The sequence below is a fragment of the Crotalus tigris genome, unplaced genomic scaffold, assembly GCF_016545835.1.
Source record: "Crotalus tigris isolate CLP2741 ecotype Arizona unplaced genomic scaffold, ASM1654583v1 scf7180000017779.458999, whole genome shotgun sequence".
NCBI classification, from domain to species: domain Eukaryota; kingdom Metazoa; phylum Chordata; class Lepidosauria; order Squamata; family Viperidae; genus Crotalus; species Crotalus tigris.
This window is the reverse complement of record NW_024096629.1, coordinates 306,673-329,553: the sequence shown is the minus strand read 5'-3', so window position 1 is coordinate 329,553 and position 22,881 is coordinate 306,673. Positions and strand designations below refer to the sequence as shown.

At 43.0% G+C, this 22,881-nt stretch overlaps 1 protein-coding gene and 1 long non-coding RNA gene across 4 annotated transcripts in view; one reads left to right on the top strand and one right to left on the bottom strand.

The window, feature by feature from the left end:
- The first annotated feature begins 39 nt into the window (after nt 1-39).
- LOC120307435 overlaps nt 40-22,881 on the top strand; it is a 67,392-nt gene continuing 44,550 nt past the window's right edge. For 2 of the 3 annotated variants that reach the window (XR_005556540.1, XR_005556538.1), the window contains exon 1: nt 40-3,858. This is a non-coding gene — a long non-coding RNA (uncharacterized LOC120307435). Of the gene's footprint in view, nt 3,859-5,864; nt 5,975-22,881 lie in introns of all 3 variants that reach the window. The other variant, XR_005556539.1, reaches the window with a different exon arrangement.
- Nucleotides 3,854-5,543, bottom strand: FIBIN (fin bud initiation factor homolog). Its single transcript, XM_039342230.1, has one exon. It carries the CDS (start codon nt 4,689-4,691, stop codon nt 4,038-4,040), a length of 654 nt encoding a protein of 217 aa, XP_039198164.1. The 5' UTR covers nt 4,692-5,543; the 3' UTR covers nt 3,854-4,037.

The window sequence follows — 22,881 nt, the reverse complement described above, 5'->3', positions numbered from 1 at the left end:
GATTTGAACCGCTGACCTGCTGAGCACAGTCAGCTAAAGTGGCCTGCAGTACTGCACTCTAACTGCTGCGCCACCTCGGCTCCTATTGTAACTGGGAGAGTAATAAAATCAAACAAAAGAAAATAAGAATGAAAACAGTTTGGTTAAGAGAGAGAAAGAGTCATAGATCCCAAGATATGAATTCAAAATTTCTTGGCTCATTAATATTCAAGCGTTTGTTTTAGAGAAAGTAAAAAAAAAAGTATACATCATCTGCCATTAGAAATAAATTGGAATATAAAAAGGCTATTAAAATTTAGAATGCTTAATTTAGTTTTTAGCATCATATATATTTCTTGTATAAAAATTACAATATAAGCTTAAAAACTATAAATGTCTGTGGAGATTCTCAGTCATCCATGTCATGGATGTCCCAAAGGTGCTTTTTCAAAAAGTTCAAGGAAAAACAAAGTCCAGTTGCCTTTTGAAAAAGCAACTTTGGTTAAAAACTATAACATACAGCTCATAAATCACATTTTAAGAAGCAGACTCTATTGTGGATTCTTCCAAAGTAAGCATATCAGACTTTCTAAAGCGCTAGATGGCAATCTTTCACTTTAGTAAGTTATCTCAATAATAAAATATTCTGCCTTGCTGAGATAGTTAAAAAAATCTAAGTGAAGTAAATAATTCTAAACTTAATTCCACAAAAACTGAAGCCTCGCTAATGCCAAAGAAAAATTCAAGCGGTGATTATGTTTTAAGGTCAATGGGGCTTCATGATGCTGATTTTTTATTGAATTGTACTATCTTAAAAAAATATCCCCTTATATTATTTGATGGGAATGAAGCTGATACTGCCATGTTTTTTACTATGGATTAAGCTTTGTTGCAAAAATGATGCATACATTTTAAGGAAAAGTGAAGACATGAACTTTCTCAGAAATGACAGCATTTTCATATACAGCAATATAGCAGGAATATGCCATGATGATGTGTCCGATTTCATGGATTTGCAACCTGATTAGGTTTTTGTTGATGTATTGACAATATTATTAAATATGTTTAAAGAAAACATTATGTAGAACCATTGTAAGCCTGTTGTTGGTTGCTTTTGGTAATATTGCTCTTGCAGACACTGCGTATCTATAGTTCTCAACTATAGGGGAAAATTAGATCTTTTGTGACCATATGCTACATATCACAATATAAGTTGAATTTTGCATGAAAAAATTCAAAACTATAGGATTCAACACCATGCAAATTAATTACTGTTGCTTTGAGGAACAATGGCAGGAAAATTAATATATTTTAATTTAGCTGAGTGGGCCCAATTGGCAAAACAAAGCTCAGGACCTTATTGGTTGGAAACATGTGGAAGAGGCCTTATCCTGAATGGAAAGACAATGGTTAAAATGATGATGATGATGAACTTAGTTGAGTATCTTTTGTTCAGAACCATATCCAGTGGTTCTGGTACCTATTTCCAAATATCCTATCTGAGTAAGGAATGTGTCGCGTATCTTGCAATTGCAGAGCATTATTTATTTTAACATTGGCAACGCCCTACCACAACCAGTGGTGTTAGTATTTTGTTGAAGCAGTTTAGCATTGGTCATATAGGCCCAAGGAATAAAGGCTATTTTACAGTAATGAAAACTTTCTACTGTCATTTAGTCTTAAGTTGTAATGCAAAGCTGCTGTTTAGTTTCTCTGGAGCTTTGCTGGCTGTCCCTCTACACTCACCCCTTTTCATGATTTTAGAAGCCTCAAGCACCCCAACCATTTTCTTCTGAAAAGTGGGACACATTTAAATTAATCTCACTTCAACTTAAATATGAGTATTCTGTGCAAAAGAAAATGACAAACAAACAAAAACCTCAAACCTATTTTTGTTACCTTGGTTTGGATTGCCAACATTTCATTTCTTTTGAAAGAGTTACTAGGTTTGCTTTAGCCATCCAGAAGCATAAACTGTATGTCCTTACAGTGGAATATCAATGGCAAAAATCTATTAAATCTTTTTCTTTGTTGCTTCTAAAAGCTATGCCTATATTATCAACACAACATTAAAATTTCTATAGAACTCATAGTTGTGGAACATTATAATGTAGACTAGGCGTTCTTGGATTGGTAAATTGTTCCAATATCTGCCTAATTGTTGGCAACCCAAAAGAATTCTTTGGGAAGGAAATTGTTATCTTAGAAGCAGCCAAGCAACATTTAACAGTAGCTTTAGCTCTGCAAAATCTCTTTAAGGAATTTAAAGCCTTTTGCGCAGAACAGGGAGAGGCACAGTGAGTTATTGCTTCCAATTTGGCTGAGTTTTCCTGGGAAGCCATAGAGGCTGGTTTCCCCTTAAAAAAAAACTTGCTTATTTTAGAATACCCATTACATCAAACTATAGCTGAAGCAACTGGTCTTCTGATACCAGAATATTATCTTCTGATGGCTATTCTCTGTAAAGTTTAAAGCACAGCCAGAAATGCAGCAACCAGTTATGTACTCTGCATGGATTGTAAACAAAGTGTATGAGATTTACAACTTTTACTGCAGTACTATAGAACTGCACTTTTCTACTCTATGAATAGCATGTTTAAAATAACAATAAAGACATTTCTTTGGGTAATCACGATTCAGGGCAAATTAAAATAAAACTGGGAGAGAAAATAACTATTATTTGGAGTTGAGTGCATGTTTATAACTATCATATTCTTGTTTAAATGACCAATATGCATAAAATATCCATAAAACACTAAAATTATGGAGAAAATTACTTTCACATCTAATATAAAGCATTATCTTTTTTCTTCTCCTAATGAATTAAAATGAAATAACTATCATTCCATAATTTTCTCAAAACCCCAAACTATCATTCCATAATTTTATCAAACCATTGATAACATCACAAATTTCCAGGGTAGTTATCATCAATTAGCAAAAGAATTAATATATTACTTTAACTGAGTTCCTCAATTGTCAAAGTGGGATCAGGCAAGCAGTGGCAACCATATAGGTTTATTTTGAAAACAAGCTAAATAAAATATATGGAAACCTTGGCACCAAAAATTCTATCGATTATTGATTTTTAGTAATACTGCATCATATGGAAGTTCAGAAGATTTCATTTGAAAGAACTAGAGGACAAGGTTCAAAAGCATCTCCCATCTATAACATTTTCCCCCAGAGTTATATAACAACACATTCCATAAAACAATAAATCAGTAGGCTTAAGTGTATATAACATTGCTGAATTGTGACCAATAAATTCTAAAACTCTTGCAACATATCAGATACCCCCAATTCTGGAACTGAGATATGTTTGACTATACCATTGTTTACCTCTTTGAACTCACTAAAAAGGTATTAAAAGGACTTATCTTTAAAGCTTTTAATCATAGCAACTCCTACAAATATTGCCTCCAAATTCAGTCTTTTTTTACTCAATAGAACTTACTTCCAAGTAATTGAGCAAAAACTTGCAACCTAGCCATGCGTGAAAAAGCCAGCCCAATGAGCTACTAACTTAAGTACATAGATTGTGCCAATGGTCACTTTATTTGTTCCCTCTATTTCAGATTATGCTAAAGAATGCGGATGAATGCAATAAAGTAAGCTTGTGTGCGTCTTTCAACTTTTGCCATTTGGAATCCCACAAACGCTCTTTTTACTGACCTGGACCCCACCGCACCCCCCATAACTTGAATTTCCATCTGTCAGAAAGCTAAGAAACGAACTTAAAAAATAGGCTGATGACACTCTTCTGGATTTTTTTGGTACCTAGCAAAAATAGCGCCCTCATCAGTTTTCTTTCTTTTTTTTCACAAGGGGAAACAACTGTCGATTTGTCGTCTGAACCGTCTTTCACGCCACCTAAAGGTAGGCCCTTTACTTTGCTCTTTCAAAGTGCTCTGATGAAAATTCGCAAACGATCTGCACTGTGGTACCAGTAGCAAAGGGTCGGTCGGGATGTGGCAGAGAGGAAAACCCGTCCTTGCCCGGCAGAGTTCCGCCGCGTGGCCACCGAGGGGGGGGGGAGGAAAGAGGGGCGCTCCTGCTCAACCCTTGAGATACTCGGTCTTGAGACGGCTGAGGCGCGCGCCGTGGCTCCGGACGGTGAGCGCGAGCAGCTCGTACTTGTCCCGCAGGCCCGCCGAGACGGTCAGCGTCTCCTTGAGGAGGGCCCGCGCATGCACCAGCATTCCCAGGAAGTCGTCGTTGAGACTGCTCTCCTCGTGGCTCTCGTGCTCCTGGCCCTGCCGGAACTTGTTCTCCAGCTCGCCCAGCGACTTTTCCGAGTTGGCGTAGGCGTCGCCAATCTGCGTGGATTCCCTGCGCAGGTAGTTGCCGTAGCTTTCCTCGCCGTCCAGGTCGTAGGCAATGCTCTTCTGGATGCCTTCCAGCACGCGCGCCGTGTCCTCCACCTGCCGGCCCAGGACGGTGAATTCCTCGCGCAGCGTCAGAGTGGGCGCCGCCGCCACGGGATGCGAGCGCTCAGCCTCCCCGTTCGCTGTACAGCGCAGGCGGTCGCTCACCCTGAAAAGCAGCTGACATTTCTCCGGGTCGTCGTTCTCCTCGTAGTCCCCGTCCGGCACGAAATAGTGATGCAGCGTCCCGTTGGACATCTCCGGGTAAAGCGGGCCGTCGAAATAGCCGTGGCACAAGCTGATCGAACAGCTCAGCAGCCACAACGAGTGGAGCCCCAACAGCATCCCGGGGGGGGGGGAGGGAAGCTGCCCGACAAACTTAAGCGTCCCGAAGTGGAGGGCAAAGGCAACTCCGGTCGCGCCTGGTTCAAGTCCTCTGGTTGTAACCGCCCTTCGTGCAGGACTTCATTGGGACCCGGTGGGAAAGCGGTCGCTTGGCCCTTCTCGCTCCCCGCAGAGAGTTCTCCGTTGCACCCGATTTGCCCGCGAGAACTTCGTTTTTCCCGGGAAGGGGGTGGTTGGGGAAGATCAACAAACCTTAAGGAGGAGCCTCTGGCTTCTTTCCCACCAACTTTCCTTAACCACGTTTTCCTTTCTCCTGCCTCTCCACGCGCGTTAGAAAACTTTCAAGTAAAAAACGGGGAGGGAGAGAGGGCGTGCTTGAGTCCAGATTTGAGTGAGACCTGCCCGGAGTTGTTGCAACCGCTTTGGGCTACTTTTTTTTTCCAGTTCTACATCTGGATTGGTGCTAACGCGGGACTCCAGCTTTTGGCGTAGGATCTTTCTCTCTGTCTCGTGTCTCTGTCTCTCTCCTCCTCCTCTCAAATTACAGCAGTGGGCCCCGTTGCTTACCGAGAAGCCCAGACACCAAGTTTGGAATGAATCCTTACCTCCATATCATTATTAAAGCTATAGTACCATCTCTGTTTGAAGAGCCCATGTTCTAGAGGAGAGGACTTTCCCATAGAAAAAGAAATCCTGTGCAAGGGGGATCTTGTAAAGACTCTTTCATCAAATCAGTTTTTTGGTCAGGTTGATTCGATTTAGGAAGAAATGCCAGCAACCTGTTTCCAGCAGAAACTCCAAATGAGGCTGGTCAGCCTAGTTTTGAAGACCATAGTAGGACACTGGTTTTTGAAAATGCAAGTTTAACGTGTAATAAATATAATAAATAAATTGTTCAATAAGCTGAGTAAACTGAGTATTCTTTTCCTGAAATATCCTTGGGCTTGTGAAAGGGGTGCAGAAAAACCAACTAGAAAGTAACTTTTCTGGAATATTCAGTGAAATCATGAAATGGTCATGAAACCCAGAGTTGTGTGTTGTTTACAAAGTATAGCTTTTTTATCCTCAAAATAGAAATGATAGGAATTTAAATGACAGAATAGTGCATCATAGAATAGAGATGAATCATCCATACTGTACTAACAAATGTCGCTTACATCTTGTTCTGGATAGAATGGCCTGTGTTCCCACTGGTATTTGCTGTAATCCAGGGGTCCCCAACCCTCGGGCCATGGACCAGGACCATTACATGGCCTGTTAGGAACTGGGCCACCCAACTGGAGGTAAGCCGCAGGCTAGCGAGCAAAGCTTCATCTGTATTTGCAGCCACTCTTCAGCAACTAGCATCACCGCCTCTGCTTCACCTCAGATCATCAAGCATTAGATTCTCATAGAAGTGTGAACCCTATTGTAAACTGTGCATGGGAGGAATCTAGCTTGCATGCTTCTCCCCCCCCCCCCCAGTCTGGAAAAATTGTCTTCCATAAAACCAGGTTGGGGACCTCTGCTGTATCCAATAGAGTGATTTTCAACTGTGTTTGAATTCAGCTGTCATTTCCTTCTCAGTCATCTCAAATCAAAAGACTTCTGTTCTTCCACTATATCCCAGCAACTTTGAACAAATATTTGTATGTTCCATTTATATCTCACATTTAATTCAAGAGTGCAAGTTGACATAGAGAGATTACACTCTTCATATTTTTTCCCCACTGTAGCAGCTCAATGTGGTGGGTTGGGCTGAGAGATTGTTTCTAAAACACCCACTAGCTTCTGTGACTCAGGATGCACTTGACCTGGATTTCCCAAGGGACTATTCATTACTTAACCCATCACACTGATTTGTCTACCAAGGTCCTGGATTGCTCATACTAACCATTCTGCATCATTTAAATGTCTGGTGGGCAGAAGGGTTGGCTTACATACTTACTTACTTACTTACCACTATCTAAGCACACCTTAGCCAAATAGAGTAAGATCTCATGCTGTAAGTATTGGCACTATCAATAATTTGTTACCTATTTATTTAGAAAATTTGTGTGGCTGCCCATTCACTCAATGGCTCTGGGTGGCTTACAGACATTGTAATTATCCTGGCATCTTCCCTTATATGTATCTTGTCCAGTACCTGACCCCAAAATGTTAAAGCTGGCAACAGTAAGTTTTTCAAAATGGGTCCAGGGTAGGAAGATCCAGGAAATGGCAGGCATTATACATTGAACTTAATACATGTGTTAGAAGGAGTATTAAATAATAATGTGCCATTCAACTAGTGGAATCTTTGTTTAAATGTAATTGTATTGCCTGATGGTAAGCAGAGCTCAAATACCTGTTGTGGGCAGGAAGAAGAAACATTTTCTGGGATTATGGTAACATTTACAATCGGGTAATGTTACAGGTAGTCCTTGACTTACATCTAATTAGGACCAGATGTATGGTGCTAAGTGGATTGTTAAGGCGGTTGTTAAGCGAGTCGTTCCCAATGTTATGAACATGGTGATTAAGCGAATCATTGCAGGTAAGCAAATCACACTGTCATTAACGGAATCTGCCTTCTCCCATTGACTTTGCTTGGCGGAAGCCAGCTGGGAAGGTTGCAAATGATCACATGAGCCCAGGATGCTGCAACCATTGTAAATACATACCAGTTGCTAAGCACCCAAATTTTGATCATAAGACTGGGGAAACTACAACAGGTCGTGGACAGGTTGTAAATAACTTTTTTCAGTGCTGTTGTAACTTAGAACAATCCAATGAATGGTTGTAAGGCAAGGACTACATAAGCTACTAAGATATTGTTACTTCGAATATGAGAGGTGAATGTACTTGGGAAACATAGTTAAAAATTAGCTGGTATGGTAAGATTATACAGCAAGGGCTCAGATGTTTATTTGTGGTCCTCATCCATCAGATACTCCAGTTTCCTCTCCTTTCGAATCTCATTTGTGATCCTTTTCGAAGCTCACAATGCTAGGCATTTTTCTACCAAAATAGCAAGGCTTTTGTTAAACTTCCTAATCCTTACATTTATAAAATGAGTAACTACTGCTGTTTCAAAGATCTGTGAAGCTCTTTTGGTCCAAAATAACCCAAAGAGCCAGTTCTTCACTCTATTACAAACATTCATAGAGCTTCCCAGCAGAACTTAATAAACAACGGGTGGTTAAAAGCAGTTGTGCTGACTTAATTAATTGGTGTCCCTCCCCCACACGAATACTTTTTTCTTTCTAGGATTCTTACTTTTCTTGATCAAATTTCTGGAAGGCAAAAAGCAAACGTCACTCCTTCAGTCATAAAATTAATGGATTTTCATATAAAGATGCCTTTGCATGTTGCTTTGTGGCTGTAGTATACATCATATTTCTATGGGATTAAATTAAAAGAAGATGGTTTAAATAGCTTGAGTGCTAGCTAGTATAGCAAAGAACAAAGAAAATCTGTCTCTGGTGCTTTCTCAAGCAAGATCAAACTAGGCTGCCCCATCACAAAGCAACCTAGGCAGCATACAAGGGGGGTTAAAATGATAATCAGAGTAAACAAATAAATAATAGAATGGCACTATTGTCTACTGTTGAAGATTTTTTCTTTAAAAAAATGTGACATACACACACCCATAGACATCCTACACACATACTGTGTACATAAACCTACATACAGATAATATTTTACTTAACTGATCTATGGCAGCTAACCACTATACAGCTGTTTAAATAACGCAATATTACATTATGAAATTTAATTTTTTTTGGCTTAAATTCCGTAGGACAGCAAGAAGTTTGCTCTTGGGGCTGGTTTGTCCTCCAAGTGACACCACAGAAGTCAGTGCCCAGTTTTTTCATAGCAGAGACAAATGTTGCTACTGAAGTTGATGGAAACCGTGCAAGCTTTTTTGCCAAGTAAAGTGACCTCATGCTTTTTTTTTTTTCTATTTTAAACAGTTCATTTCCAGGACTTGGCCAGAAAAATAAAAAAAAAAGCTATGTTGTTTTTCTACCATGCTTCATTTTGTTAGGATTGTGATGGGCAGATAAAGACTTGTTTCGGAACAAGGAGTTTTATTCCAGTGATTGAATTTTACACTTTGTTTTCTTTCCACCTGAATGCCCCCTGAATATGATAGGCTGCCACTCCCATATTCCATCAAACAGCACAATTTGCTACCAGTACTAAAATAGAGTATGGTAGAGTTATATTTGGAAGGGATTCGTTTGTCATTGTTGCCTGATAGATTCCTAAAGGACTCAAAGGATTTTAAAACAACTCACCCAATGTTTTCTCATAAGCCATTGGAACAATATGATTATATACAGAATGTTATATACAGAATATTATACACAGAATGTTAGTGCTGGCCCTCAGAAGTCGGGAAGGACAGGTTGTGTAAACTCATAATGATAGACGCTTTGTTCACTTACCTTAATTATGTAGCCATTCTTTATGGAGCCATAAATATATACATATTTCCCCAATAGGCTTTGAGAGCACAGTTTCATAAATATAAATTCTGCTGGTGGTTTTTTATAGCCAAGAATTTTGTTAAAGAGAGAGGGGATTTTTTGACACTTGTATCTGAAATCCAAATAAGGCTTTATTAAATGACTCTGATTTCAGCATGGTATCATAGCCATTTTGTGTTGGTTTCCTGTGACTTTTTTTGTTTGCATTTTCATATTTAAAATACAATATTATTGTCTATTCAATTTGGGTCAACCACTGGGACCAGAGGTTTCACCTTCCAAGCTTTTGGACTGGTGCTGGAGCCCATCTTCAGGGAATTTCTCTCTAGCAGAGTTGTGTGCTGTTCTGTGTGTGGTATTTATAGTGCCTGTTGTAAGTGGATTTTTAGATGTTGATTGGGGTGTATTGATGGATGGCTTTTAAGTCATTAGCTGTCCTTTGCTTGTGCTGCCCAGCCCTCGCCTTCTAAGTACTTGATAGGCTGGTGGTAAAACAGCAATGTTGTTGACTGACAAGGGTCCTGTTTCCCAGGCTTCAATCACTTCCCTGGCTGTTTTTGTGTTGCCAAAGGTTACCATACAAGAACAAATTATGCATTGTAAAGATTGCTTGGAGGTTGGAGATACTTCCAATGTAATCTACAGAATCCCCTGCATGGATTGCCCCTGTGACTATGTAGGAAAGACTGGGAGGAAGCTATCCCCCAAACTGCAAGAACAGAAGTGAGGGGTCAGACTAGGAGACCTGAACTCATTGGTAGCCTCACACTGCAATAAACAAGGACACACATTCAATTTTGCAGCTACTAAGATTGTTGGATAAGCAGGCACGAAAACAGCCAGGGAGGTGATTGAAGCCTGGGAAACAGGCCCCTTGTCAGTCAATAGGATTTCTGATTTACCACAAGCCTATCCAGTACTTAGAAGGTGAGGGCTGGGCAGCATAAGCAAATGACAGCTAATGACTTAAAAGTCAGCCATCAACAGACCCCAGTCAACATCTGAAAAGCCACTTACAATATAAATACCACACACAGGACAGCACACGCTTTGCTAGAGAGAAATTCCCTGAAGACGGGCTCCAGCAAGAGTCCAAAAGTTTGGAAGACTAAACCTCTGATCCTGGTGACCGACTCAAATTGGATCCTGCAACATTATCCTGGGATACGTATATTCATCTTCATTTGTGATTATTGTCTATGTTTTGGGGAGATTTTATGGTTTCATCATTGTAAAATAAAATGCCTAACACAAAACTCAATCCATAGTTGTATTCCAGCGATCTCAGTACAACAATAAACTTATACTTTGACCTGCACATTCTCATTATTAAAAACTTTATATACTGGAATCCATACAGCATACCTGGAAGCTTAGAATTCAAAAACCTTAAAAAGAAACAGGACTATAATGCCCCAGATCTATATGGAAGCCAAAAACTAACTGCTTCTTTTTTAGAGTAAAATATTTGTTATAGAGAATAGCCTCTAATTTGAAGGTCTGTCAGACAGGGTTGTTCAGTCAACATCTGGTTTAAAGGACCATAATAATATAGAGAATGACATTTCAATAGCTAACTGGGAATGCATACAGAGTATGTGGCCAAGGGCTGCCCCATTTTAGTAAGATATATAATAATTCTTTTTAAATTACAGTACTTCTACATGTGCATCTATATAATTTGGAAATCTTCAAATCTCGAATAAACACAGCTAATTTCTGTGAGGAGTCCAATTGTTTTGGCTTCTGTGCTCCATCTGATTTTTTTTTTTTAATGCAGAATAGCATTTGAAAGCAATGTCTTCTTTTTTTTTTACACTTTTTAAAACACTTGCATAAAAATCATAAAGAATTAGCTGTGCTAATGAATAACAGTGTGGTATTGCACTTGCACAAGATCCAGACCCCTTTTTTCTGAAATATTTTTGAAGTATGATACACCCTACAAATTAGTATAAAGAAACTTTATGCAAATCTGTCTGCTTTTGGAGATGCTTGATGACTTTCCTTTTTTAAAAATTGAAACTACAGGTGTATATATCTCTTCCAGAAGATATACAGTGAATGCCAGAATCTTTGTAACAATGTATTGTTTGCACTTCTATGATTTTACTAAACCCAGCAAAAACAAAAATAAGTCAACAAGGAAGTCATTGTAAGAAGTATACAATCATTAAAATCGGGCAAGGTGGAGATTGACTTGTTGGCAAATTCAGTCTGAAAAGACTATGTATTATTTAATTAACTGCCCTCACTTATTTCCCTACAACCTCTGAATGTCCACAAATAAATATTATTCTGTATTACTTTGATTCCAGATAGGTTAGTGGGATGTAAAATTGTTTTAACTACTTTCCACCAAGAACGTTAAATCCAGACTAGTTATAGAATACTCTGTTCAATTTCTATGGAATCTCAGTGGGAATTTAATACTCTGAAGTTAAGTGTTTTGTTTATGAATCATTTCATTTGAGATTGAATCTCAAGGATGCACAGGCTTAGGAGTGCTTAATTCGTTCCATATGTTTATCAATTTTGGAGTAAGGCATATTTCATGACTCAGTAACAAGGAACAATTGTGTATATCACCAGGAATTGAAACTCGCACTGTAAATATACAACAAAGCACTTTACCAATCAGAAATCTGTTGAACAAGTGCTTTTGCCTCTAGAAAGAATGTTTCAAAAACTTCAAAAACTAGATAGTCTTGACATCCCATGGATGCTTCGCTAGCTCTGTATTTACCCAAGTACACCCATTCTGACATTTTATCTTTGCTTTTTTGTTTCCATAACAACTTGTTTTAAAATAGCACATACATCTTTTTTGCAATCGTACAGTGCAATATGCTGTTTGAAAAAGAGAGAGAGAGAAAGAGAAGGAAGGGGAAAGAGAGAGAGAGAGAGAGAGATGGGTGCTCTTATTTCTGCAGTAAAAAACCCCTCTTAATAAATGTGTCACTATACTATCTGCTACAGATGTAAAAAGCAGGTATGTGAAGGATTGTTTGCTTGTTTATCAAATTTCTACACCATCCATCTCACTTCTGTGACTCGGCAGCTCCAAATAAAACCACACAATCATATAAAACAACATTATATGATCACCAGCAATATTTCTTTTAACACCATTGGCCAGTTCATAGTTTTTAATGACTAAACCCAACAGTGTTTTCATCCAGCAACATCAGCATGGCATTATTCTCTTGTACCCTGAGCAATTATTGTATTCCTATTAGATGTACTAGTAATATCTGAAAAGTTAATTATATGTGAATTGCTTCAATGTTTGTGTTTATGTCATTGCATATTATTTACAAGGCTATTGGAACTGAAGAACTGAATTCAAGCAGTTACAAGATGCCAACAAATGTTTTACAAATTTATGCAACTTTTTTTCCCCACTGTAGATTTAATTGGGCTGATTTTCTGAAAAATTGAAGTAATTTATCTTTTGTAGAAAATTATAATGGGCCTATTCAATTCTGAGCAGGCAAAATGTAAATAATTTATCAGAATGCTCCAGAAAGCAATATTTATCATGTTCAATATTAATTCACATATGAATTAAAGCAGAACAAATTCTTGGTAACAACATAAAGCTACATGCATTTGAGTAAAATAATAAAGAAAAAAATCCTTTCAGTTCCTTCAAACTGTTTGTTAATGTTCAAATAGCTCTGAAGAAACTTTTGTAAATGCCTGGAAAGTTTTAATCCTCCTTTATCAGAGTACAGTTGATATGAAAATTCCATCCAACAACTGAGCCTTAAGTGTTTTAATATTACTTCATTGGCATTCTTGTCTACCAACCTTATTCTGATGCAATTTATAGTTAACATTCTTTCTGAATCATTTTCCTGCGTGTTTAACTGGATTATTTTACTTTTTAATGATCCATTTCTCATTTATTGTCCCTGTAGTTTCTAAGAAATTGCCAAACTTTGAAAAGAGGCTTCAATAATATTTCAACTAAATCAGCAATCAAAACAGATTTACTAAGTCATTAATCAACTACACTTACCTTCATTAATGAAATTCAATAGATGTTATGAACCCCGTATAGTTAAGAAATTAATTTCACTCTTCTGGCATATTAGAAATTAGTTTTATGGTGTATGGCCATGCCCTTTGAAGCCAAGGCTTCACACAATATTGAATAATGGCAAGGTGACCAACTGTCCTCCTTTAGGGAGGACAGTCCTCCTTTTGTGAGTTCTGTTCTCCCTCGAAAAGTGTCCTCCTACATCTCCTCCTTTTCGATATTTGAAGACTAATCTGCAGGGCTTTTTTTCCCTCATAGAATGCTCAGAACGGCGTTCCGGCACCTTTTTTTGATGTTTTTTTTTCAACTTTTGCTTGAGCTGTGCTACTCCCCCTATTGCCTTTCGAAAGCCAATAAGAATTGCTGCTGAGCGCGCCAAAACACCCAGCCGGCAAACTTTGCACATCCAAGTTGTCTGCAGTGAAGGCAAATTGGCAGGAACTTTGCACCCCTTCCTGCTATCCAAGTACACCATCTCCTAGTTCAGGGGTAGGCAACCCAAAACACTCAAAGAGCCACTTGGACACATTTCCCATTGAAAACAAGACACTGGGAGCCACAAAACCCTTTTGATACCTAAAATGAAGATAACACTGCATATATTCTTTTTTACCTTTAATATATATTATATGTATGTATGTATGTATGTATATGTGTTTGTGTGTATATATATAAAATAAAGGTAAAAAAGGATATATGCAGTGTTATCTTCATTTTAGATAAAAGGGTCTCTCTCTCTTTCCTTTCTCTTTCCTCTCTCTCTCTTTCCTCTCCCTTTCTCTTTTTTCTTTCCTCTGTTTCTCTTTCCTCTCCCCTTCTCTTTCTTTCTCTTTTCTCTCTTTCCCTTTTTCCTCTCTTTCTCTTTCTCTCTTTCCTCTCTCTTTCTCTCTCTTTCCTCTCTTCTCTCTCTTTCTTTCTCTTTCCTCTTGCCCCCTTTCCTCTCTCTTTCCCTCTTTCCTCTCTTTTTCCCTCTTTCCTCTCCCCCTTTCTCTCTTTCCTCTCCCCCTCTCTTCCTCTTTTTCCTCTCTCTTTCTCTCTTTCCTCCTTCTTTCTCGCCCTCTTTTTTCCTCTCTCTCTCTTTCATCTTTCTCTCTTTCCTCTCTCTCTCTCTTTCCTCTCTCTTCTCTTTCTCTTTCCTCTCTTTCTCTTTCCTCTTTCCTCTTTCTCTCTTTCCTTTCTCTCTTTCTCTCGCTTTCCTCTCTCTTTCCTCTCCAGCCTGGAGATGGATAATCCACACAGTGGGTTGAGACTGTATTCCTGGCCAATCAGATCAGTCAGCCAAAGTTGCCACGCCCGTCCTGGACCATGATTCTCCAGTCTTGACTGATCTGGTCACACAGAAAGACGTACAACTTTGGCTCCTGGGCAGGTATAGTTCCTTTCCATTGGGGGGATTTTCTTCTAGTAGCTGAAATTGCTTAGTTTAAAAGTTAATTAGAGATAGTTTAATTCAATTTAATTGATTACTCAAAAATTTCCTGGCTAAATTGTAAGAGTCAGGAAATCAGATTCCCTACAGAGGAAACCACCCTCACTTAAAAGGGGGAAATCCCTAACTCCCCTCCCTAACCCAAACCCCAACCACCTTCCCACAGCCGGGGCAGCCGGCAGCCGCCTTAAACAAACGGGGAGGCTCGTGCAACCCCTCGCGTTAAAAAGAAAGAAAGAAAGACAGAAAGGCAAGCAATTAGTGAGGGGAGCGGAGGACAAAGGGGATGCATGCTGGGAGGGAGATTGATTAAGGGAAACAGCTGGCGTGCGAAGGAGCAGTCTCTTTCACTCACCAGGCTGCTCAGGATTTTTAAACGAGGCGCCATTGTCTGCACAGCTGGGAGCACGCGCGGCTCTTTGTTACAACCGCACGTGGCACAGGCAGCCTTTTTAGCACAGGCGCAATAATCTCCTGCTCCTTTTAACACATGCGCAGTAGTCTCCTGGCAGCGGCGGCCATACTTTTGTCCAAACGGGATCTAAGGCTCCCTGAGAAGCCTAGCTTCAGCCGCTGGAGTGAATTAATAGGCAAGCAGTACTAGGGTACTAAAGCATCTATTATTCATTCAGAGACATTCAAATCAGACACATAGCTGCTGGTTCCAGGACTCGGTGTCTTCAATCTAAAGTAAATAAGAACCTTTCATAACTAACTGTGTTTAGTTGCCTTTGGCTCCTTCCGGACTTCGGGTCCCCCATTAGTGGCCCGTACGCTTCTGGATTTAGTGGTGGGTTCCAGGCATCCCCAGTCGCGTGCCTGTCCTTACCCACCATAGTCAAGCCGGGTTCCAGGCATTCCCATTAGCGTGCCTGTTCTTATCCGTGCACAGTGACTAATTCTGACAATTTTGCAGAGTCTGCTCCTGAGTTCCAGACGCCCCCAGTAGTGCGCCTGTCCTTACTCAAAGTTGGAGCTCTCCTACTACCTGGGTCCCTCCTATCGCGGCCCGGCGTTAGTGGAGAATGGAGGAAGCAACCATTCCCTCCAGTGGAGCCCTGCCTTCATCCTCTGGAGCACCCGCTTCAGAGGATTCGGAATCCTCTGCAGCCCCTAGAAAGGCTGCAAGGAAGTCATCAAAGAAGGCTGACAAGCAGGCAATCAGAAGACACCAAGCCCTAGAAAAAGAGTTTGACAGAGCCCAGAAAAGGGCCAGAATCGAAAATAGGCAGAATGCGGGGATAGGTCCTGATCTACCGCTGGGTCTCCCTTCATCCCCACGGGCCATCTGGTCATTAGGGAACTCATCACAGTCCCAAACAGAGGGTGGGATAGGCAAATCCTCATCGCTCTCCCGATCCCCCTCCCCATGGAGGTTACAGGAAACCCCGAGGACCACGCTAACCACAGCACCTGCAGGGTCGCAGGCAATGGTTACTCCTCCTGCATTGACGGGGGATCTGCTAGCTACCCTAATAGCACAGGCAGTGGACCGTGCATTTGAGGCCAGGGCTCAAACTTCCAAAGCCAAGCCTCTAGGACTTAGAACGAGGCATCGGGAGGAAACGGAGGACCATCAGGACCTCTCCTCCTTCTCAGACTCGTCGGTCTCCGAGGAAGCTTACCTGGACCAGCCAGGTACGTCACAAGGGATTCAAATGTCTGAGGAAGAGGAGGACACCTCACCTCAAGGGCCGTCCTTCAGCGGCCTGTTTAACCCTTCTCTTTTTGTTACCATTCTGCGCAAGGCTGAGGCCACAGCCCATCTGGGGCATGGGACACCAGCGGAGCCTGTCACAGTTGACACGGAGGCTGAGCCGACGTTCGCCGAAAAGGTAACCACTCAACACCGCATACCATGCCCGACCATGTTCCTAAACACAATAAGGAAACAGTGGGCAGCGCCAACCTCCCTACCGCTTCCTAGCAATGCGGAGAGGAAGCTATTTAACGTAGCAAGGGAGCTAGAGGGAACATTGGAGGTGCCGTTGGTGGACGAACCCATAGGTCCCCTGATATTGGACACGGCCATATCAGGAGATTTTGCTGAGGCTCTTAAAGCCGAGGACCGAAAGAGTGAGTCCAACTACAGGAGAACGCACCAGGCAATAGCTTGGGCTACCAGGGTGACTACCTCCGCGTCCTTTTTCACCAGAGCCACACTTTGTTGGCTCCATGAGTTACAGGGCCGGGTTCCCATGGAGGATATACGCACTCACCAGGAACTCAGCAAAATGGTAGCGGCCACGGAATATGTGTCGGATGCGACACTTTTAGCGACCAGGTTTTCAGCCAAGGCAATGGCGGCAAACAACACGAGCATCCTCTGGCTAAAGAACTGGCAGGCGGATACCAAAGCCAAGTGGAAATTGGCTTTGGCTCCGTACCAAGGGGCAAAGCTGTTTGGTGAGGCACTAACGCCATACCTGACAGAGAACAAGGACAAGCGCAAGGTCCTTAAACACATGCTTAAAAGGCAGGACAAGAGACCCGGCTCCTGGGGAAGGAAACAATCCTTTCGTACGGAAGCCAGGGTCAACTACTTTCAAAATTCCCAACCCTTCCAAGCTAGACAGGATAGGGAAAGACAGGGGGACAGACAGAACACAAGACATAGGCAAACACAGGGAAGACGGCCCTTTCGGGGGAACAACCCCCCCTTCCGCCGTACCAGATGACTCCCACCCAGACCTTCCCATAGGGGGCAGACTAGCAGGGTTTGCTCCCCAGTGGGAAGAGACCACCACGGACGTATGGGTCAGGAACACCATATGTCATGGTCTATCTCTAGAATTTTTCTCAAAGCCTCCGAACCGCTTCCGCCCGTGCCCCTGTCCCACAAACCCAACAAAGAGAAGGCTCATGAACAAGGCCGTTCAGCACCTTCTAAACATACGGGCCGTAGAGCCGGTGCCTATGAACCAGAGAGACCAGGGGTTTTATTCTATCCTCTTCGTGGTCCCAAAACCCTCGGGGGGTTGGAGAGCCGTTCTGGATTTAAAAAGGCTAAATTTCTACATAAAATACCGCAAATTCAAAATGCAGACACTACGCTCCATCCTTGGAAGCGTAAGGAAAGGGGATTTTCTGGCATCGATCGACCTCACGGAGGCATACTTGCACATCCCTATCTCTCTGGCTCACCGCCGCTTTCTACGGTTTGCCTACAGGGGGCACCATTTTCAATACAGGGCACTTCCATTCGGCCTGTCATCAGCGCCCAGGGTGTTCACCAAGATTCTGGCAGTTCTGGCAGCACACCTAAGAAACGTACCAGTCAGAGTCCAGTGCTACCTGGACGATATTCTAATCCAGTCATCGTCCGCCCAGCAGTCTCAGGCGGACCTAAAGTTAGTGATAAAACTGCTGCAGGACCACGGCTTCTCGGTGGACTTTCCAAAGAGCCATCTAACCCCAACTACGAGAATACTCCATCTGGGAGCGGTCATAGACACAAAGGAGTGCAAGGTGTACCTATCACAGGAACGCCTCAGCAGCATAAAGAAAGCCGTAAAACAAGTAAGCCGCGGTCAGTCAGTGACTCTGGTCTGCCTCTCCCAGCTGCTAGGGAAGATGATATCGACCATAGCAATAGTTCCTTGGGCAAGGCTGCACTCAAGAGAACTGCAGTGGTTCATGCTCCCGTTTCAGAGACAGCAAATCAGTGCATCCCGGAAGAGGGTAGGCATACCTCTGAGAGTATGACACTCCCTCAGGTGGTGGCTATCTCCAGCTCTCCTCAGGGGGTCCCCCTTCAGGGAACCAGACAGAGTAGTAGTCACAACAGATGCGAGCTTATTCGGCTGGGGAGGCCACTTGGGGACCAAGTGGACACAGGGCCGCTGGTCAGCGATGGATCTCCGACACAACATAAACTGGCTCGAGCTGCGGGCTATTCACCTAGCGTTAAGGCATTTTCACAGCAGCATAAAAGGCAGACACGTACTGGTCCTGATGGACAACGTGACAGCCAAGGCCCACATAAACCATCAGGGGGGCACACACTCTCGCTCGCTCTCGGCTGAGGCCCTCCTACTGGAGGCCTGGGCGGAACAAAATCTGGCCTCCACAAAGGCCGACCACATATCGGGGGAGGCAAACATCCAAGCAGATCTGTTGAGCAGATCAACAATAGATCACTCGGAGTGGCAACTACACCCGAGGATCTTCAGGGAGATCTGTCACCGCTTCGGGCTTCCCCAGGTGGACCTTTTTGCCTCTCCTTCCAATGCCCACCTAACTCGCTTCTTCTCCCGATTCCCATCCAGGGGAGCAGAGCAGACGGACGTGTTACGGAGCCCATGGCCAAGGGGACTCCTGTACGCGTTTCCACCCTTACCTCTCCTTCCGGCGGTAGTACGCAAGATTCTGCGGGAAAGGGCCGAGGTAATCCTTGTGGCCCCTTATTGGCCAAGGAGACCTTGGTTCGCAGACTTGAGGAGTCTCTCCCACACGAATCCATGGCGGATTCCTCCGGAGAGGATCTCCCTCAAGCAGGGGGAGATCTCCCACCCAGAGCCACAATGGCTACAACTAGCCGTCTGGCTCTTGAAGGGTCAATTTTAGCCATGGGGGCTTGCTCACAGGGTGTAATTAGGGTCATACAGGCATCAAGGCGCCCCTCCACGAACCGTATCTACGAGGCCACGTAGAGAAGCTTCCAATCATGATGCTCTAAACAGGAATTGTTACTCGAAGGGATCACAGTTCCCAAGATCCTAGAATTTTTACTAGATGGCCTAGAGAGGGACCTCTCGCCAAACACGCTGTGCAGGCAAATCGCCGCCCTCTCAACTATACTTTCTGCCAGCCCCGGTGAATCCTTGGGCAAGCATCCCTTAATACGATCCTTCCTCAAGGGGGCTGCGAACATCAGACCGCCAACCGTGCACAGGTATCCATCGTGGGAACTACCACGAGTACTACAAGCTCTTACCAGAGCGCCCTTCAAACCACTCAAAACATGTGACATTCGCTACCTGACCCATAAGGTAGCATTCTTAGTAGCTATCACGTCAGCTCGACGGATATCCGAGTTAGCTTCTCTCTCAACGAGGAAGGACCTGTGTCATTTTCACAGGGACAAGGTAGTCCTAAGAATAGACCATTCATTCCAAAGGTCAACTCCTTTTTTCACAGATCACAGGAAACAGTCCTACCAGACTTCTGTCCAAACCCAGTTCATCCCCTGGAGCAACAATGGCACACCTTGGACGTATGAAGGGCACTAAGACATTACATTTCGCACACAGCGGAATTCCAACGCTCGGAAGCGCTTTTCATATCCTTCCACCCCGCTACTAGGGGCCGGAAGGTCTCGTCCTCTACCATCGGTAGGTGGATTAGGGCATGCATCACGGCCCACTCCACAAGGAGTGCTGCCACCTCAGCAGCATGGGCCATGCAGGCTTCTATTGAAGAGGTATGCAGGGCAGCCACTTGGGCCTCGCCCTCTCCATTCATTCGCCATTACAAAATTGACAAGTACTCCTCTGCAGAGGCCTCCTTCGGTAGGAGGTTCTCCAGCAGGTTCTAGACCAAAGTTACACACGGGACCAGTCTATTCCCCAACCCAAGGGACAATAGGCTTTGGTATGTCCCACTGCGTGGATTATCCATCTCCAGTGCTGGAGAAGGGGCGTTGACTTACCTGAACGCCTTTTCTCAGCACGGAGATGGATAATCCACACCCACCCTTATAGACTAGGATAATAGGGTATATTTAGTGGAGCCAAAACGTCTTACTGTCAGTCAATGGCTGCGCTCGTGTCAAGACTGGAGAATCATGGTCCAGGACGGGCGTGGCAACTTTGGCTGACTGATCTGATTGGCCAGGAATACAGTCTCAACCCACTGGGTGGATTATCCATCTCCGTGCTGAGAAAAGGCGTTCAGGTAAGTCAACGCCCCTTCTCTCTCTCTTTCCTCTTTCTCTCTTTCCTCTCTCTTTCTCTCTCTCTTTCCTCTCTTTCTCTCTTTCTCTCTTTCCTCTCTTTCTCTCTCTCTTTCCTCTCTCTCTCTCTCTTTCTTTCTCTCTCCCTCTCTCTCCAGGTGAGGAGAAAGAGAGAGAGAATGAAAGGCAGATGGCGCCGAATGGGTGGGGAGGGGGAGTAGGATGGGAAGCAGCAGCTCCGATGGCAGCGGCGGCACAGCAGCGGCCACTACAGCATCGTCGGGGGTCCCCTCCGCCCCCAGCCCAGCTGCCGCCCCCGCTTCATCCTCAGCCGAACGGGCGGGGAGGGGAGCAGGACAGGAAGTAGTGGCTCCGGTGATGGCATGGCAGTGGCCACTGCAGCATCGTCAGGATTCCCTGCTGCCCCCAGCCCGGCCGCTGCCCCCAGCCCGGCCGCTGCCCCCAGCCCGGCCACCGCATCCTCAGTCGAACAGGTGGGGAGAAGGAGCAGGACGGGAGGCAGCGGCTCCGGTGGCGGCCACTGCAGCATTGTCGGGAGTCCCTGCCGCCCCCGACCCAGCCTCCTCCACCATGTCCTCAGCCACTTCGCTGTCGCAAGAGGAGGGCGCCAAGGCCGGGTGCACCATGGGTTTTTTTTATTATGCATTTATCATATTATAGTGTATTCTGTATTATTGTTGCAATGAATAAAATGTTTCTTTTATTTACGATATTTTTTTCTTCAATTTATTTGTGTCCTCCTTTTCATTGTAAAAAGTTGGTCACCTTAATAATGGTATCAGTTGTGCAGTGGCCATTTTTCATGAGGAAAATTGAGGCATTCATAACCACATCTCCTGATGTGTGAAGTTTAACAATAGACACATCATGTGGCTATAATGCAAGGGATAATTTTTAAGAAAAAGAAAAGAAAGGATAAAGAAGATAAATTACTTGGACAACTAGAACAAATGTATCTGCTACATGATATTGAGCATGGTGTTTTTCACTTAAATTATCAAAGATTCTTTCCAATCTGCCCAACTTGGAATTATCCCAAACAAGCTCATTTCTCCCTATTTTACATAGGTGGTACCATTTTAGCTACATATATGTTCAGTTGTTTTATCTATATTTATATATATTAACTGGGTTTTCATCATACTTATATAGGCAGATGGTCCAGCGGTTTATGCAGCAGGCTACAAAGCAAGAGACTGTGAGTTTTAAGTCCTTCCTTGTCCATGAAAGTTAGCTGAATGACCTTGGACCAGTCACTCTCTTTCAGGCCAGCTCACCTCACAGGGTTGTTGTAGGGAAAAGAGGAGATAATATTTGTATGGACATTTATGGATGAATCTGTGAGGTCCTTGGCACTTTCTGAGCATGATGGTTTTCTTGCAGGCATTTGATTACCAAACTAGGTAACATTATCAGTTCTAGAAAGGAGTGTGACCTGCTCTTATTTTTATATATTGTGCTTGATAGTGACTTCCCCTACCAATATTGATGGGAATGTTCTTGGTTGTTCCTTGATTAAGCTGTTATTTACAGTTAGTGTGTTTGTCTGGATAGCTAGTTCCTTTATTTGGTAATTGTTTACTTGATTGTTGACCTAGTGTTAATCTTGGGGTTAATCTCTGCTCATATGAGTGTTGATTGCTGCTGAGGAGATATTTTGATCTGTTTGAATGAATGCCTCTGAAGACAGCACATATGGAAAGAGTAAAAATGATAATCCTTTTTTGCACCTTCATTTTTGCATTTCATGCTTTGTACTGGATTTTATTATAGGAACTGTCCAGTGGTGGGATTCAAATATGTGAACAACCGGTTGTCTGCGTGGATGCCGCTTCCAGAAGTCCATTCTGGGTCTGGGCAACAAAAAATTAGCTACTGGTTCTGCTGAAGTGGTGCAAACCGGCTGAGTCCCACCACTGGAACTGTCCTATTTGGCTACTGAAGGGCACTGAAGGTGGAATATGGCATATAACTGGTGGTGGCATTCAGCCAGTTCGCACAACTTCAGCAGAACCGGTAACTAATTTTTTGTTGCCCAGACCCAGAATGGACTTTCGAAAGTGGCATCCACACAGAGAACCGGTTGTTCACATATTTGAATCCCACCACTGTGTATACCTCTAGAAAAGCTATATCTGGTTGATGGAATCTAATGCAATGATTGCCAGAAAAAAAAAAAAACATTAGGGAAAGTAATTGGCACCAACATTTGCTCTAGGACTTGATTCCTCGATTCTTTCTCCTCAAGGATAGATAATTACTCCAGTGGACAACTTTCCAAAATTCAGGATATTCATTTCTTTTAATGACTAACTAGAGTATGGGTAAGGTTTTTGTAAAGTTATTAT